General features: G+C 42.7%; 1 protein-coding gene across 1 annotated transcript in view; it reads right to left on the bottom strand.

Moving 5' to 3' along the window:
• Positions 1-5,387, bottom strand: part of LOC111147394 (neuropeptide Y) — a 7,845-nt gene extending 2,458 nt beyond the window's left edge. The window contains exons 1-2 of the mRNA XM_022503400.1: positions 5,270-5,387; positions 4,148-4,335 (exon numbers count right to left, since the gene is read on the bottom strand). Coding sequence (XP_022359108.1) covers positions 4,148-4,335 — 188 coding nt within the window. The 5' untranslated portion in view covers positions 5,270-5,387. The remainder of the gene's footprint in view (positions 1-4,147; positions 4,336-5,269) is intronic.
• Between the last annotated feature and the right edge of the window lie 11,956 nt (positions 5,388-17,343).

The raw sequence follows: 17,343 nt of genomic DNA, 5'->3' as shown, positions 1-17,343 counted from the left end.
GAAAGAAAGAAAGAAAGAAAGAAAGAAAGAAAGAAAGAAAGAAAGAAAGAAAGAAAAAAGTAAAGCCCTTAAAGCAAATTTGAAATATTCATAAAGAGGAAAAATATTTTTTAAAAAAAGGAAAATAGTGTCTCACATGGTTGGTCATCTGCTAACAAGTAATCTAGGTTTATGAAGCAGACATTATCAGAAATATGACTTCAAATTATATATATGTATAATTTTGCTTAAATAATAATTTAGTAGAATATTTGAACCCATCAAAACTCCTAGTCAAATTCCTGCCTTTTTATACTACTACAAACAATACATAGATAGACTTTCATAACTGACAGGAAGTAAAAGTACACTGCAGTATGATTTTAAATGTTTCCATAATTAGTTAATTGGCTAGAGTTCTGATGATATACAGCACTTTAAACCTTAACAACGAGACCAGATGATATTTCAGAAACAACCCTGGGGAGAAGAATCAGCAGACAGAAGTTCTAGACCCATCTGTGTCTCCAAATCTCAGTTTTCTCATTCATAAAAATCAGATCATAACTCACACTTAAACTGGAGTCTTTGTGGAAATCCAGTGCGAGCCACAATGTTTTGAAAGTGACAGAGTAAAATACAAATGCAAGATATGGCTGTTGAAATGCACTCATTCTTACAGAAAACAACAAACCTTGGTCCTATATTTTCCATATTTATTTGGGGTAACAAAAACTAAAGCCTTCGCTCCTGCTTTGATTTTAATTTGCCCCGTAAATATAAGGAATCTCATGGATCCTGGAAAGACCATGGAATCTTACTGGTCTTTTTTCTCCTAGAGCCGGTTATGGATAGGACTAAAAATGTGCATGTAAGGGTGGCGTAGGTTACTTGCTCCAGGTGAGTGCATACATAGGTCTTTGTTTCTCTCACTGGGGAAGGGTCTGAAAAGTCTGTATTTTTCCCTTTCTCAGAAAAGGGCTTGTATACCAGAAGCTGTATTATTCACAAATGAAAAACTAGCCCGGATGGATTGATTAGCTCCCAGATAAAACAGCAAAATAAAGCTGCCAGAGGGTGTATTATCAAGTACAGTTAAATCTAAATTTTTTGGAAAGATTTCCTATTATTGCTCCTTTGCTGGGACTTAAGAAAGCAAAAAAACAAACAAACTGCTCCCCGTCCCCATTGTTTGTAAGATTTCCTCAACATTTTCCAGAGTTGAGATATCAGACAATACATCGTTGCTTACACCTATTTACTCTGGTCTTTAGTTGATTTTATTAACCGTCAAACTCTTGAGCAACCTCAACTCATTTATCTTCGCGACGCTCCAGTGAATAGAATTGGCTAATGTTTTCCCCAATTTACTAGTAAAGAACCTAAACCTAGAAGAACAGGATTTGCAGTCCTAAAGCAGCACCCAGGACAGTCATGTTCACTATTCTTCCTCTCCTACTTAATTCTGGATTATCCTTCTCTACCATGCTTTAACTGGCAAAGATAAAGTCTTTAGGGAAAAATTCTCAAACCTGGCTTCACATTAAGAAGCCATATTCCAGGGCGCCTGGGTGGCTCAGTGGGTTAAAGCCTCTGCTTTCGGCTCAGGTCATGATCCCAGGGTCCTGGGATGGAGTCCCACATCGGGCTCTCTGCTCAGCAGGGAACCTGCTTTCCTTCCTCTCTCTCTGCCTGCCTCTCTGCCTACTTGTGATCTCTGTCTGTCAAATAAATTAAAAAAAAAATTAAAAAAAAAAAAAAAAGAAGAAGCCATATTCCACATAAGAGAAGCTTTTAAAACCTCTGTAAAGCCCAGGTCCTACCCCTGAGGTTCTGATTTAAAGGGTCAGGGTGCAGCCCAGCACTAGTGTATTTTAAAACTCCCCAGGTGACTCCAGTGTGTGACCAGGATGGAGAAAGACTAATCAAGGCCTGGGTTTCTCATCCTTGGCAACCTTTGTTGTAGGGGGCTGTCCTAGGCATCCTAGGATGTTTAGAGCCTAAAGTCAGCACCAGTTAGAACCACTGGTTTCACAGGGAATTGTAAAAGCCAAATGTGGTAGATCTATGCTCTAGAATAAATAGTGTGGCTTTCAGAAGCAATGGACAAGGAGCATAGAGCTTAAAAACTGAGTAGAAAAAGGGAACAAGGAGAATGTTATCAGACTACCATTTGTGCCACATAGAAACACATGTTCACAAATGATACCATAATTTTCAAAAAAATACAACCATGTGGGGATTGGGTGTGTGAGATGGGAAGGCAATGAGAGTATGGAATGGAGACAATGGGCACAGAGGATAAGTCTTTGATGGTTTCTAAGAAGGAACTGATATGAAATTGAGACAGGAATCTCTGGTTCAGAATCCACATATTCCCACCTAACCTGAATCTCTTCCCATGAAACTCAGGCCCCTTCCCTTTATTTTTCCCTCATCAAAGATGGAGATCACACCGGATGCTGATGGTAGTGAGGAAATCAGCAGGAGTGCTCCAATTTCATCACCCCTAAAAAGAAAAGCCTTCATAAAATGTTCTGATGTTCATGACCTATAAAATGGAGATAATTATACTCATTTCAAAGCTTTGAGGTGAAGATGGAATGAAATAACGCCTAGGGAAACATTCTGAACCACTAAAGCTTTATACAGTGGATAAGCTTTATCGCAATCATCTTGGCAGAAATAAGTTCTACTGTTCTAACTGACAAACTAAATAACCAACAAGCTTTTCCTAGATAAATGACCATTAATATATATATTTTTTAATTTCAACAAGTTCTTTTCTCTGATTTATATGATAGCATAAGCAAGAATTGGAAGCAATTCCCTTTCTGAGAAGTCTACTAGGATATAAAACATTATTGCTTTTTGCTAATTAAAATGAACCGATTTCAAGGTTCACAAACCAATACTATTTAATTCCAGCATTTTATGTATTTCTGATTCTGTGTAAACTGGCACTTTTTCAGAAACTTTTTAGTATGTTATACCCCTTTTTGATGAAACAGGGAAAAATATTTATTTAAGAATGTAAATTCTCCCACTTTGAATCCTTCTCAACTATTCCCTGACTTGTAACCAGTAAAAAGTATGGTAAAAAAACAAAAATAACACTTTATAAAACATAATTTAGACATGTTAACATTAAAGTTTTTAAAGGGTTCACCCTTTTTAGCTTATCAAGGTCATTTGATCCCAATAATTAAAATGAGATATTGAATAACTTAGAACTAAGATGAATGAATTTTGGAAACAAATTTAAAATCCTATATTATAATTAGGATGTGATTTTCTTTCTTTCTTCCTTTTTTTTTCTTAATATTTGATATTGAGAGTGAAGACATGGCATTTAAGTTTAGCTTTCTTGGTAGTCAGAATAAAATTTATAATTTCTCAAATTCCGTGTAATCCCTGGGTTTATCCCAGAGTGACTACTAGTTTCTTATTAACAAAGCACTAAGTGGGCACTTCCTTCTCAAAATTCACCTGCTAGAAGATGGGAAAAGTCTGCATTTTAAATCAATTCTTTTCATGCTAAATCTCTATTAATGCCAGGATTTTTTTAACTAAAAGGCTGAGACTGAATAAGGAAAAAAAAAATCACTGTACAGAAGAAAAGAAACTAGCTCTATTTGTCTTTTCCTAAATACTGTAATTCAATTTTGCTCTGGACAGTTTGGAAAATCTGGCGATGTCTTTGGCAACTCAGCTGTTTCCTGGTCGGTGGTGGTGGTTGTAGTTTTTTTTAACACTCAGCTCATTCTTCTCCCTACAGCACTTCCCCCAGCACTCCCGACCTGTTTGGGGTTTGTTTTTTGTTTTTTGTTTTTTTCCCTTGGTGGGGGGAGTCCTTTCCCATCCAGTTTTCCAAACAGTCCCCCAACTGCTCTAAGAACAAAAAAGATCAGGGAGTGAGTGGGAGAAGATGGCCAGCCACACAGCCTAAGGAACCTAAAGCGGGGGGGGGGGGGGGGTGTTACGATTTTGTAACTATTGTTGCAGAGGGAAAGTGTTCAGTGCCCTATGCAATTACTCACTGAGAACTGAGTATGTGCCTGATACTGCGCTGCCCAGGGATACAAGCAAGAAAAAAACTCAGAGATCCCGAGGATCTCCGGTTGCCGGGCAGAGCGCTCCCGGAGTCGGTCCCGAGGAGCCCACCCACCTCTGCCTGGTGATGAGGTTGATGTAGTGCCGCAGCGCTGAGTAGTATCTGGCCATGTCCTCCGCCGGCGCGTCCTCTCCGGGGTTGTCTGGCTTGGAGGGGTACGCCTCAGCCAGCGCGCCCAGGCACACAAGCAGGGACAGGGCGAGGGTCAGTCCGGATAGCCCCAGTCCCTTGCTACCCAGCATCTGCGGGCACAGAAGGCGCAGCGGAGAAGAGTGGGGTTTGAAAGGACACACGCCTCGAACCTCCCTCCCGTGTCGCCCCTACCATCCCCCTCCCCGCTACCACTCGCGACCCCCCAAGCCGCGCTCAACCCTGGCCCTTAGAGGGAGCGGAGCACCACTCCACGTACTAACTGCATCACCTAACCTTCCCCGACCGGTGTGCCCCACCCGAAAAGTCCGCGCAAATTCTGTCCAAGTTGCCGGACGCTAGATCCGCGCTTAACGAGAGGCGCGGGGCTGGGGACCAGAGCCCGCCCGCGCCAGTGTAGATACTTTCAAAACAGATGTAGAAGTTCCTCCCCGTGGGCTAAGGAATTGTAACTTTCCTACCCTCTTCCCCAAACCCCCGTCGGAGGAAAAGTTTCTTCTCTAATACGTGCGGTCTATCTTGCTGCAAGAGATAGTTGTGGCTGAGATTCCTTCGGGGTGACAATTTGGGAGAAGGAGGAGAGAACTGTTCTCCGGGCCGTCGGTCTCGGTTCGGATCCCAAGGATCCGGGAAGGAGGCAGAGAGGTTCCAGACTCCGGGAATCCCTCACTCAGGGGGCACTGCCTGGGAAACCTCCATCCAGACCGGGACCTCCGAGGAAACTGCCACCTGTCCGGGGTTGGGGGTCGCGTCCCCGTCCAAATCTTCCAAAAGATCACCCAGAGGGACGGCGCAGCCGGGTGGGTGCGCGAGCAGGGTGGAGGCGCGGTCGGAAACGACCAGAGGAGCAAGTGGAATTTAGCCTCCAAGAGCGGCCGCCGCGCGACGGGGCAGGAGAGGACAGAGCGCGGCGCGCAGGATTTGGAAAGCCGGGCGCGACCCTCCCGGGGCCCCAGAGCAACCCCGAGGGTGAGCCGGAGCCGTCCCCCTGCTCCCGCCCCAAACCGAGTGGGTCTTGGCACTCACGGTGGCCGGCGAGCGAGCGGGTGTGGCTGGGCGGCGAGCGCTCTGCAGTCAGGTGCGCCTCTCCGAGGGGTGAGTGCCGGCAGACCGGGTGCGGAGAGCAGGTCGCGACAGGGCTTTTATGGCGCTCCCTCGTCGCCGCAGGAGGGGCCTCGGGCAATCACGTTCGGGTGACTCCCACCCCGCCACTTCCGAGTGGCGGAGGTGGGGCGGGGGAGGGGGCCGGGGGCCGCAATCGTTCGAGTGGCGGCTCCTGTAGCCACTCCTTGACCCCAGGCCCTGCCGGGGGAGGGGGGTCCTGGAGGTGCGAGCTTGGCCGAAGCCGGAGTCACTGCCCTCCCGTGGTACCCAAACCGCGCTTTACTTCACAGCCCGTCTGGTCCTGCTGGAGACAGGAGCAGCCCACAGCTACTGTGTCGCCTGTCATCCAGACCACCAACTCGAGGGGCGCCAGGGTAGGGGATACATGAATCCTCTACTTGGTGGAGCATCTCCGGGACTCGCGCGGCAGCAGCGCAGGACACAAATCCTGAGCAGAGACAACTTGGTGCACAGATCTCCTGCGCGGAAATTGCTCCAGGTCGCCTGTCCAAGGTCCTGAGTTTGGTGGCTCTCAAATGGCCCCCTCCTCTCAGGGTCTTAGAATGGGCTTCTGTGGCTTCGGCCCCTTTTCCCAGCTTCTTTTTCGAGAGGATCAGCCCACCCCAAGTACTCGCCCAAACGCTGGGAGCCCGGCTCCATCAAGACAGAAAGAATGTGGCGACTGCGAAGTCTCCAGTAACGGGACACGGTAAACCTACTTCCTCACTTTGCTGGGGAAGAGCGGCCTTGCGACCGTCTGGACACCCATTAAAGCGCAAAAGAATGAAAATTCTGATCCAAAGCTATCGGGTAGTTAAATGAACAGGAATTTCTCCCTTGAATAGTTACAAATACTCATTAACGCCGATTGAGAATGTGGGCTCTGATTGAAATGAAACAGGTTAAAAAAAAAAAAAGGACCACCATTAATTTGCACATCACATTAAACTTGTTGAATGAATATGAAAGATTCAGAAAACCATTTTTACAGGATCAGGATTTTATATCTTTAAAGTTACCTGAATAAATACTCCTAGAATTCCAACTCTTTCTAAACAAAATGGCATGGCACGTTAGGAAATTAAAGTCTTAAGGTATAAACTATTTTAATGTTAAAATCACAAATGATTCTGTTTAACTGACTTTTTGTACTGTTTCCACTGCACTGAATTAAATATCAATTACTGCATAGCTAGCTCTGCACTCTGGTGCTCTCTTTCATTCTCTCTTTCTATCTCTCTGCCTGTGTGTGTGTGTGTGTGTGTGTGTGTGTGTGTGTGTGTGTTAGAAATTTTGAAGATCACATCCCTTTCACTTAAGTGAATGCTTCTTTTTCCATATTTCACAAACATAGGACAGGGACACAAATATCAGGCATAATTTCTCAGATTTGCTCCAGTGTACTCCTGTCTGGCAAAGTTAGAACAAACCACCTTCTCACTTAGAGCTCTTTCTTCATAAGAGAAAAAGCTCAGTCCAGTTTTCAATCAGTAATCTTATTTTTGGAGTTTATCACAGATACACATCAGTTATACCTTAGAAGGAGTCATTGAATTTGGGAGAAATCCCTTCGAAGGACATGCACCATTCTTGAGTGGGAGGAAGAATGAGAACATCTGATTAATTTAGTTTACTATAATGCCACTGGTATCCAAAACCAAGAGCTGATTCTCAGGGCTCAGCTTTAGAGGCTAAAACATGGAGCCTAGTGCCAGAGGTATTTCCTTATATCCTTACCCTTTCCCTTCAGTGCCAACAGCATCTGCTGGCCTTGGGCTCTGAGCATTCCACCTCTTCTCTCAAGACTTTGCACCATTAATTGCCTCCTCTCTGTTCTATAGTTTTCTATGCTTATACATATATACTTACAGCTAATAAATTTGTGTGAGTTTTTGCTCCACGAAAGAAACAAATCAAAACAAAAACCCTTCAAAAGCAAAAAGACAGTCACTCAGACAAGCATCTCCTTCGAGCTGCTGAACCATCTCTTTCCTTTGTTTCAAAATCAAGTTTTTTAATTTATATGTATATGTATCCTTAGCAGCTTTATTGAGATACAACTGAGTTATACTAATCTACAGATGTTTAAAATATTCCATTGGTTGTATTCTTCTTATGTATATACTCTGTGAAGTCATCACCACAGTCAAGGTAGTAAACTATACATCACCACCAAGTTTCCTCATATCCCTTCGGTGCCAACATTTGTGCCATTTCCTGTCTCTCAGCCAGGTAATCATTTTTATTAATTTCTTATGTATCTTTCCTGACTTTCTTTATGCAAATAAAAGCAAAATTGAATATATGTTCTTATATTTTTCCTTTTTTATTATTAATACTATATCTTAGACATCTTCCCATTTAGACCTTAAAAGACGATTAATTGAATCTTAAGCCGCTCTTTTCTCCTTGGAGGATGGGGGAATGGAGGTGAATGTTCCAAGTTCCAATCATGCCTTAGCTTTCTGATGACCATCCCTCATCCTGAAGCTATCTAGTGTCCCTAAGCCACCAGTCCGCAGGTCAGCAAACAGAAAGACGTTTTTTCTCACATCAGACATTCCAAGGGTCTTAGGAGCTCTTTTATCAGCAATCAGGGTTAAAAACCAAATATTAGAAAAAAAGATACTCCTAGCACACTTATCACTCAAAAAATCACAAGCGTTTTAGGAACTTTAGACCAGGAAATAGGAACAAACATGAAGTGTATTTATTATGCCACACGTAGTCAGATCAGGTCTCATTGAAAAAGTGACATTGAGTAAAGACTTCAAGAAAATGAGGGAATAAGTCATGTCAAAGGAAAACAAAACAAAACTGGGCTAGAGCCATCAGAGGACAAGGAAACCTGATGTAAAGACCCTAGGGCAGGCATGTACCTCAGAGGGAGAAAAGGATGAGGATAAGAAAGATTCCAGATTTTTGGCCTGAGCAACTGAAAGGATGGGGTTTCCTCCTAGTATAATGCAGATTACTATAGCTGGAGTAGATTTGGGATTGGCAATGGGAGCTCCATTGAAGATGCCTTAAAATTTGTTGTCTACTAGATCTCAAGGTGAGGTGTCAGTTATTTATGTATGAATCTGGAGTTAAGGAGAGAGATCTAGCCTTGAGTCATAAATTCAAGAGTTGTTTGCTGTGACAATAGATCAGACTTTCAAGGGACTGAATAAAGGAAGAAATAAGAAGAGCCCCAATTCAGTCCTGCAGTGAGCCAACACTGAGAGATTAGGAGATGAGAAGGGATGAACAAAGTAGCCTGAGATGGAGGGACAAGAGAGGTAGAGGAAAACAGAAAAAGTCTGGTGTTTCAGGTCCTTGAAACCAAGGCAGATTTTTTCTTCAAGGAAGAAGTGAGTGTTTGCATCAGCTGCTGCTGAAAAGTCAAGTAAAACACAGATTGAAATCGACCACTGTCTTGAGCAACATGAGGGTCTGACAAGAGCACTTTTGGACTGGCAAGGTTTAAAGGAGAAAGAGAGGAAAGATATTAGAGACAAGTCATCCTGGGAATTTCACAGCAAAGGGGAATAGGAAAAAACAGGGCGGTGACTGGTGAGAGAAATAGGGTAAAGAGAAAGGTCTTTCAAGGTCGGGGGAAAGGAACATGTTGGCCTGCGGAAGGGAATAATGGGGGAGGAGAAAAAACACAGCAAATGGGTGTTCTAGGTGTTATGTATCCGGGATTTCGTCCCTTTGTGAAAAGAGTTGCGAATATTTACATGTGGCTTATCATTCTTTTTTTTTTTTTTACTTTGCTTAAGGTGTTGTTTTTGTCTTGTAGAGGTTCTTAATTTGTAGTTGAATATATTTCTCATTTCTTTTGTAGCTAGAGTTTGGAGTCTTAGTTTAAAAGACCCACTGGTGACTCAGGAGTTGTAAACTATGGCTTGTAGGCCAAATCCAACCCTTCACTTATTTTGTAAATGGCTGTTTTTTTGGCTGCTCAACTACTGCCATCCCTCCTTTCTTTTTTGCTAATAGACCTCAATTAGGTTCTGGACATAGGTATTTCCAGCCAAGATTCTGGATCACGGTAACTCTCTTACCTCTGTCAGTGATTGGTTTTCGGTGAACATGTGATGTGTTTCTGGCCAATGAGCTACTGGTATAAATCAGCTGGGAGCTTTTTGGAAAGTATTTCTTTTAGCATATCCTTGGCCATGATACCTCTTTGTCCTTTGAATACTGTTGAGTGCAGAGATGGATCTTAGAGCTGTGGCAGCCATCTTGTGCTCATGAGGAGGAATATTACAAATACACAGAAGGGGACAGAATGCATAGATCAAAAGGGCTGAAATCCTTGATGAAATCAGTGAACTGCCAAACTAATTTTGGGACTGCCAGCCATTGGATATCTCTTCAAGTAATTAACAGTTGTCCACATGGTTTCAGTCACTGTTAGCTGGGTTTTCTGCTACTTATAGTCAAAAGCATTCCTAATTAACAAACTCAGCTTCTAATTCTTGCTTTTCTTTACCATTTTCCCTTTATTATTTTTTGGTATTTTCTTTTTTATTCAGGTTATTTATTTTTTGATAATGGAAACCTAAATTTGAGCCTTATATTTATCTTTCTATGTGTAACACATTTTCCTTGACTCCTCCTAGGCCTAACTTAGGACTATTGAAACAAAGACTTGTGTTACATCTGCTTTTCAGTTGTCTGACAGGGTGGTGAGGATGGAACTGAGTCAGGGTCAGGGAAGAAGGGTGGGACCAGGGCTGTGGGTATTACAGTTGGGGGATTTTGTCCCTGGAGACTTTCTTTGTTGTTTAGTTGAAAGTTTTTGTTTGTTTTAAGATTTATTTATTTGAGAGAGAGAGAGCAGGTGGGAGGGGCAGAGGGAGAGAGAATATCAAGCAGACTCCCCACTGAGTGTGCAGCCCAATGAGGGGCTCAGTCTCACAACCCTGAGATAAGGACTTGAGCCAGAACCAAGAGTCAGACACTTAGTCGACTGTGCCACCCAGGTGCCTCTAGTTAAAAGTTCTGTACTGAGGTCTGTTTTAAATAACTGAGGGCATATCTAACCCAGTGAGAAGAGCCTTTGGATTTCAGGTTGTTGAACAGATTCGAGGTGAACCCAAAGCCTCCTGTTCTCTGAAAGACAAGCTGCTTTAGGTGATAAACTACCTCCCCTCGGTGCTCGTCTCTCCTGCTCCCCTCTGGGATATAGGTGGAAAACGCATGAAAAAAATAGGCAAACTAGGAGTTCATCACATGTGTCCCTGTTTATATTCTGTGTTTCTCCCAGCTAGTAAAACAAATAAAGAGAAAATGCCAATTCTTAGCAGTTCTTCCTATCTTTATTGTAAGAACAGCTATTTCTCTCTCACTGTAGAGCTAAATAACCGTTAACCCGGAAAGCTTCTTCTAAACTTCCTCTCCAAATTCTTTCCTTCACATCACCTGCCTACTTCCCTCCAAATTGGGGTTATCAGTTTATTCAGAACTTTATGTCTTCACATTTTTGTTCACTATACTGTTTACTGTTTGTGAAGAAGTTAAGTAGAAATTACAGCCAATTTCCAGAATGTTCTCTCTGTACACAGTATTTTTAAACTTGCATTATAAGACTGCTCCTTCCTTGGCTTGGTGGCTTTTTTTTTTTTTTTTTTTTTAGCTATTCTTATTTTTTGTGTGTATTTTGCTACATTTGAGAAAAGAAAATCTCTTGATCCCACATGTTCTTCGCCAGCTTCTCTGTGAGGCTGAAACAGAGTTCACCGACAGCACCACTTCTATTTCTGTTAGTAGAGTCTATTTCTTTTAGTAGTGTCTAGAAGTACATGTGCAAGAGAACTGGGGCAATTATGAAGATTATTTGGACCCAAATTACCCCAAAATGTATTTGAAACATACAGATAATTACAGGAAAATATCATTTTTTTTTTTATTTGAAAGTGTTCTGATAATAGCTGTTCTCTCCTCCACGTTGCATGTGCAGGCACAGACTGACGATTCCGAAATAGCACCCATAGTGCTGAGTTGAGACTAGCTTTGTGTTTCTGACCAGTCCCAGTTTTGTTCTTTTTCTTAATTGTTTTTATTATTAGCTCAAGTCCTATGCTTCTAGTCACAAGAACCATACAAAACCGAATACTTCTCTGAGAAAAGAACCTTAAGCGTGATTGTGGGAATGACAAGCACATTTCGCCACACTGAAGGCAGACATTCTAGGAAAATATTGATTTCCTCAAATGCTGTATAGGGCAAGCTGTACCCCAGGTGATAGCACAGACTACCTGCTAGGCTTACCGAGGTCTCACCTTCAATTCTGATAGAGCTGGGTTTGAAGAACATTCAGTTTTCCGTGGGAAGATGTGTTGTTTCCATTTTAGAGGATGTGGATATTGTGGACTGGATGTCCCAAGAGACCCATTGCAGGACACTTCAAGCCTCTCAGGACTCCAGAGGCCAGGATGTGGTCATCGGTATTCTAGCCTCCCTTGCTTCTAGGGTGCAAATGTGATTTAGTTCCTATCCAGTTGCTTTAGATTTTGAGTGGAAATTGATTTATAACACTGAGATGTCCCATATTCTCCATGTATATTATTAAACATAAAAAACTTTTAAACAACTCTGAGTTGTGAAAGAACTAAGTTACGCGGGGACAGAAACAATCTGTGAATATCCCTTTTGTAACCCAAAGGGAGGCAGAAGTAGTATGATCTGGAGCAGATGGCTCGATAGAAGATTCCAGTCTCTGCAGCTTCCTAACTGAGGCAAAGGTAGCAGTGTTCTTGGTGGGCTGGTTCTGTGGTGAGGTTTTGAGAGGGAGTTGTTTCTGGAAGCTCAACCTAGGGTCTGCTTTTTTAGCACTTAATCCCGAAGACTCTATCCTTTAATAAATCCTTTTCTTCATGAAGCAACTGGAACAGATTCCAAACCTGAAATAAAAACTCTGATCACCTACAGGACCATGAGAGAAACCATACTAAGTTAGAGATCTTGCTACCACAGATTGGGTCTCTTGAGTCTCAGCCATGGGAAATGCAGGCCTCCAGGCGGTGTTTCCCCTCATCCAGCTCCTTCCATGGGGCCATTTAAACTGATGGAAAATGGTTCTGTGGGAAACTTAGGGGATTATTCTCAAAGATTCAAGCTACTGGAATGGTAGCTGGGGTGTCATGGTATGAAGGTACATAAGGAGCCATGGAATATGGCTTACTATGTTCTTACCAACAGGAATGTTATCACAGAGCATGTCTCAGAACTTTCCTTCTCAAAGGATACTCTCTTGGGATGTATGTTTGGCTGAAAGTAATAGACAACTCAGGTTCTGCTGTCTAGAATCATGAAGAAAATATATCATCTTACAATATAAGAAGGCCTAAGATAAGGCACCTCTACTGAAAGTAATTCTGTGGTTCAGTTATATCAACAAGAGCCAGGTTCTTTCCACTGTCCACTCCACTGTCTAGGTACGATGGCTTTGATTTACGGAGCAGCTGCCGCTACAATTGTTAAATGTCTACCCTAACTCCAGTTGCATCCAAACATACTGACAGCCTTTCAAAGACAATAATTTGTTTGCTTTGCCATTCCTTAATGAACATCAACTGCCCTCCCACCCTGGTCTCCTGCTATAACAAAAACTATAACAATGAGTAACTTTGGACATCTGTCTTTGCTCATGTGTGTAGATGTAACTGTTGAAATCCTAGAAATGGAATTTCTCAGTCAAAGCAAGCATGCATTTGAAATGTTGATAGCTCTTGTCAAATTGCCTTCCCAAGAGATGTGTCAATTATAATGTATGAGAGGGTATTTTGCCCAAAGAAGGGTGTGCTTTCATAGGAGATATTCAGGGGTTGTTTCTGTGAATGGTGGATCAGAGGTACCTGAGGCTAGGCAGAGGAATAAGCCTGCTTACATTTGTGGTCCCTCCATTTGGCCTCAGGGCAGAAGGAAAGACATTATCTTTCCAAATTGAAAATCCATGTTTGTGCCCAAAGTACTGGCCTCTTTGTAGTATGCTCCATAGTAGGATTGGAACCCAAGGAAAATGAAAACTAACTGAGCCACAAGGCAAAGCAGGTTAATGAATGGACCCCAAACAAGGCTAGAGAATTTTGTTGTTTCTATTAAGCTGATAAGAGTTATGGAAAAGCTGTTTTCACAGAGCTTTTTTCCAAACTCTGATGAGCTCACTGGAAGTGTTTTTCAAAATACCAATGGATCTAATTATTTCACTGTTAGTTCAAGGAAAGTTTTCTTTCTTCTTCTTTTTTTTAAAATTAATTCATTTATTTTGTGGGGGAGAGAGAAAGCATGCATGGGGGGGGTGGCAGAGGGCAGAGGGTGAGAGAAGCAGACTCCCTATGGAGTTCTGAGCTCAAGAAGGGCTTGATCCCAGGACCCTGGGATCATGATCTGAGTTGAAATCAAGAGTTGGATGCTCAATCAACCGAGTCACCCAGGCGCCCCTCAAGGAAATTTTTTTTAATCCTTAAAAAACTTTAAAGTTCAAATTCTGAAATGCAACTTTTCCCCTGATGGAATTCTGAAGGTTTTACAATAATTAGGAAGTAAAGACTTAGATCTTATAAATATATTTTAGCACCTTAAGAATGGATCAATTTGCAGTCTTTCCCAGGAATGTCAATGCATGATATTCTGAATTATTTTTTTCTTGCTCTTTTTGCTTATTTGAGAAATTAAGATACTGCTTGATTTTACATTTGCAAACACTTATTTCAATTGTTTAAAGTCTCTTTTTCAATACAAATTATTCTTTTTTCCCTTGTTGGGTACTGGTGGAGATCATTTAAAAGCAACTAAGTGAGAAGTCCTCCAGGAATAATTGAATGAGGCACACACTGTATGTACCTTCTTCAACTGTTCCTACCAAATCTTCAGAGGATCCTCTCTCAGACACCCATGGCAGTCTACTCATGAGAACATTATTCTTAAATTTCAATGATATAGCTAATATCATCAACTCATAAGGTAATTGTCTCCAGTGGGATGAAATTAAGCCAGGAAATCAAAGTTCTCTAGCCTCGTTCTCAGGGTTGATCATGACACCTGTGTTTTATCTTCTTCCCTTCCAACAGGCTACACACTACCTTCAGGCCCCACAGTGACAATAGTCCTTGAGCAGTATGGTTTTCAGGCAAGCATGTTTCGCCCCAGTATTTCCTTTCAACACCCTTTGATGGCCATTTTATTTTTAGAACAGAAACTAGGATAGATGGCCCCAAATATAATAATGACATCCCTAAATCATGGTGTCTTAATTAATTAATGTTGGAGAGTTATCTAACTAAGGCACATCCACAGGTCGCATTCTGGGCCTACAAACTCAGCATTTCAAAGCTAGAGAGTTTTCTGACTTTCTTCAGCTGGACCTCTTTGCTAACTCCTACCAACTTTCTCAGTTAGCTCAATTAGCAGGTGAATTTACCCTACTGAAATTTATTTTAGCATATATTTGCATATGCTATGGACATTTTTGATTCACACATTGAGATGTAACTTAGGATTATGTTTTACACAAGTTCCATGAAACCTGATGGACCAGGACTAATACAAAGAAGGGACTTATGTACTCCTTGTGAAAAGAAGTCTAGGTTTAAGCAAATCAGGGCCCCTACAGCAACTCCAAAAATGCCACCAAGGGACTAGGCTCTTTCTCTTCCTGCTTCATCACCATGAAGATAACTGAGCTACCATCAGCATCAAGCTCCAGCTCTGGTCAGGAAGAAAGAGGAAACAGAAGAGGCAGAACCAACTAACTTGAGCTTATGTCTTAGCCACCAGATATCACATGGTGTCTGCTAGCTGCAAGGGACTCTAGAAAGGTGACATTTAGCTTTCCAGTTTCTATGGTAGAGAGACATGGAAGGGTGGGTCTCAAGTGAGCCACTTTACACTGTGTACCCAGCAGGCTTGTGCCTTCTGGCATTTGGTCATACTCATTCCAGGTTTGGTTTTTATTGTTCATCAGTGAGAGATAACAGTTACCACTTCCCCTTCTGCTGCAGAGATGGGGGCAATGAAGACCAAGATGGTAAACTGTCATTGTGGGTTGCTTAGAATTTTTCTAAATCACAGAATGAACACAATGATCAGATGTCAGAAAACCTGCATTTTAATCTTGTATTATTTATCTTAAAATGTCTCATCACTTCACCTCTCTGAGCCCTACTCTCCCATCTACACAATGGAGGAATTGGGCTTCAACCTTCTGTTCTTCTCTTTCTCATAGGATTGCAAATGTCTGCTACGAAACCAGATCTCCCCTATGTTACCATGAGGACTTGCAGAGGCCAGGCCAATAGAGGAAGTCTCACCAGGCTGCCCATCATCCTTATCTTCTCTCTCTCACTTATCTGTTAGGACCTCCCAGCACTTAAGGAGGGAGAACTGAGGGGTATTTAATAGGAAGTTAGGACCTGTGTAGTAAACTGTTTCTCATTGCATCTATGTGACTTGTGCCTTAAAGGTATGAACTAGTCCAGTCTTTCTTACTAGAACCACAAGCCCCACTTCAGATAGTTAGGGCTTCTCTGGGATCATGAGAATAACCAGCCTAGAGGTCAAGCCACCAAAATGGTATTATCTACCAGCTTTTAATTTCCTCTTGTCCCAGCATGTTCCAAGAGGCTGCCTTAAAGGCAGAGCCTCCATTCTTCATATAAGAAGCCTTTCCCAGGCCATGCCTGTATACACAGCTCCTACTTCAGTCTGTAAAATACTTCCACAACTTATTTAACTTATTTAACTGCCCAGAATCTCACAGTATCACTAAAGATGCTCACACCCATCTGGAGGTGTGAGGTTTATGGTTGATTTTCAGACATTTTCTGCAGTGATTGTCACTGGTTTCTCTTTTCAACTTCACTCAGCCCAGGCATTTTTCACTTTGCAACTGGGGTTGTGGGAGCCCTTGCCTCCAGCCAAGTTGTTGGACTTGCTCAAACCTGGTACTTTCCCAGGCCTGGGAGTTGACCCACACCACCTTCCCCGTCTTTCCCAAACCCCCCTACTATTCCAAGTCAAGGTTTCTTCCACCTTGCTCCCTGCCCAGTCACTAGGAGCTGCAGACACCTCTGCTGAGGGCATGGCATCTATTAGTTGGTTTCCTTTTCGAGCTACAGTACTTTCTCCGAGTTCTGGTAATATCTCCTTTTGTTTCCCTTTGACCTAATGGGTAACAGCCCTCCCTGTCACTGGCCTTGCAGGACCAGATCTTGTTTCCCTGAACCCTGCCTGCACCTAGATAAGCAGTTCCTCTACTGAGCAGTTCCTCTACTGCGTGATTCCCATCTGAGGCTGCTGTCTACGGCTGCAGTCCCAACCCATCCACCTGACTGCATCATTTCAGCAGCAAATGAAAAACTCTCCATCTTGTCTCATTGCGTAGGAGGAAAAAGAGAGAAAACAATATTGCCCCAGCAGTCCTGAGGTGGTGCTCTGTCCTCCATGATAGATGCCACGGTCTGAAGAGAAGGCACTAGCAGTACATCACCTGCCCAGTGACCCGTAGGCAGGAGGAGCCATGCAGCCCCTGTGCAGAGATTGACTCCCAATGACTCCCCAGTGACCACCATGCAGAGTTTTCTGTATCCTTATCTTCCTCTCTGCGCAAGCTTGTCGGCTTGGGAAGAACAGAATGAGACCTCTAACAACAGCTCTGACCGCTGAGATCAAAGAGGGTACATTAGAAAGAACAAAGGCATAGATTATAACATCACCAAAAAAGGGGCATGAGGCCAAGAAAGAGCCCGGTCGGTACTATGGGAATGAGGCTACTAGAACATCAGACTACGGGGAAGAGAACTCCAGAATATCTGTGCCTGAGTCAATCCCAGCAAATGGTCCTGCCGCTCAGAGAAGCTTATTTCTGGAACTACATTGCTTGAATCACTTACCTACCAGAAATCGAGTTGCAAAGGGATCATTCCTGTCATCATTCCCATCCTCGTGCATTATGGACACCCTCACCGCAGGAAGGATGTGATGTGTGCCCTAACGGGGGTAGGAAT

The sequence above is a fragment of the Enhydra lutris genome, unplaced genomic scaffold (assembly GCF_002288905.1).
Source record: "Enhydra lutris kenyoni isolate GAN:26980312 unplaced genomic scaffold, ASM228890v2 scaffoldscaffold16, whole genome shotgun sequence".
Lineage (NCBI taxonomy): Eukaryota > Metazoa > Chordata > Mammalia > Carnivora > Mustelidae > Enhydra > Enhydra lutris.
The sequence above is the reverse complement of the archived record's forward strand: the minus strand, read 5'-3'. Positions and strand labels throughout refer to the sequence as shown.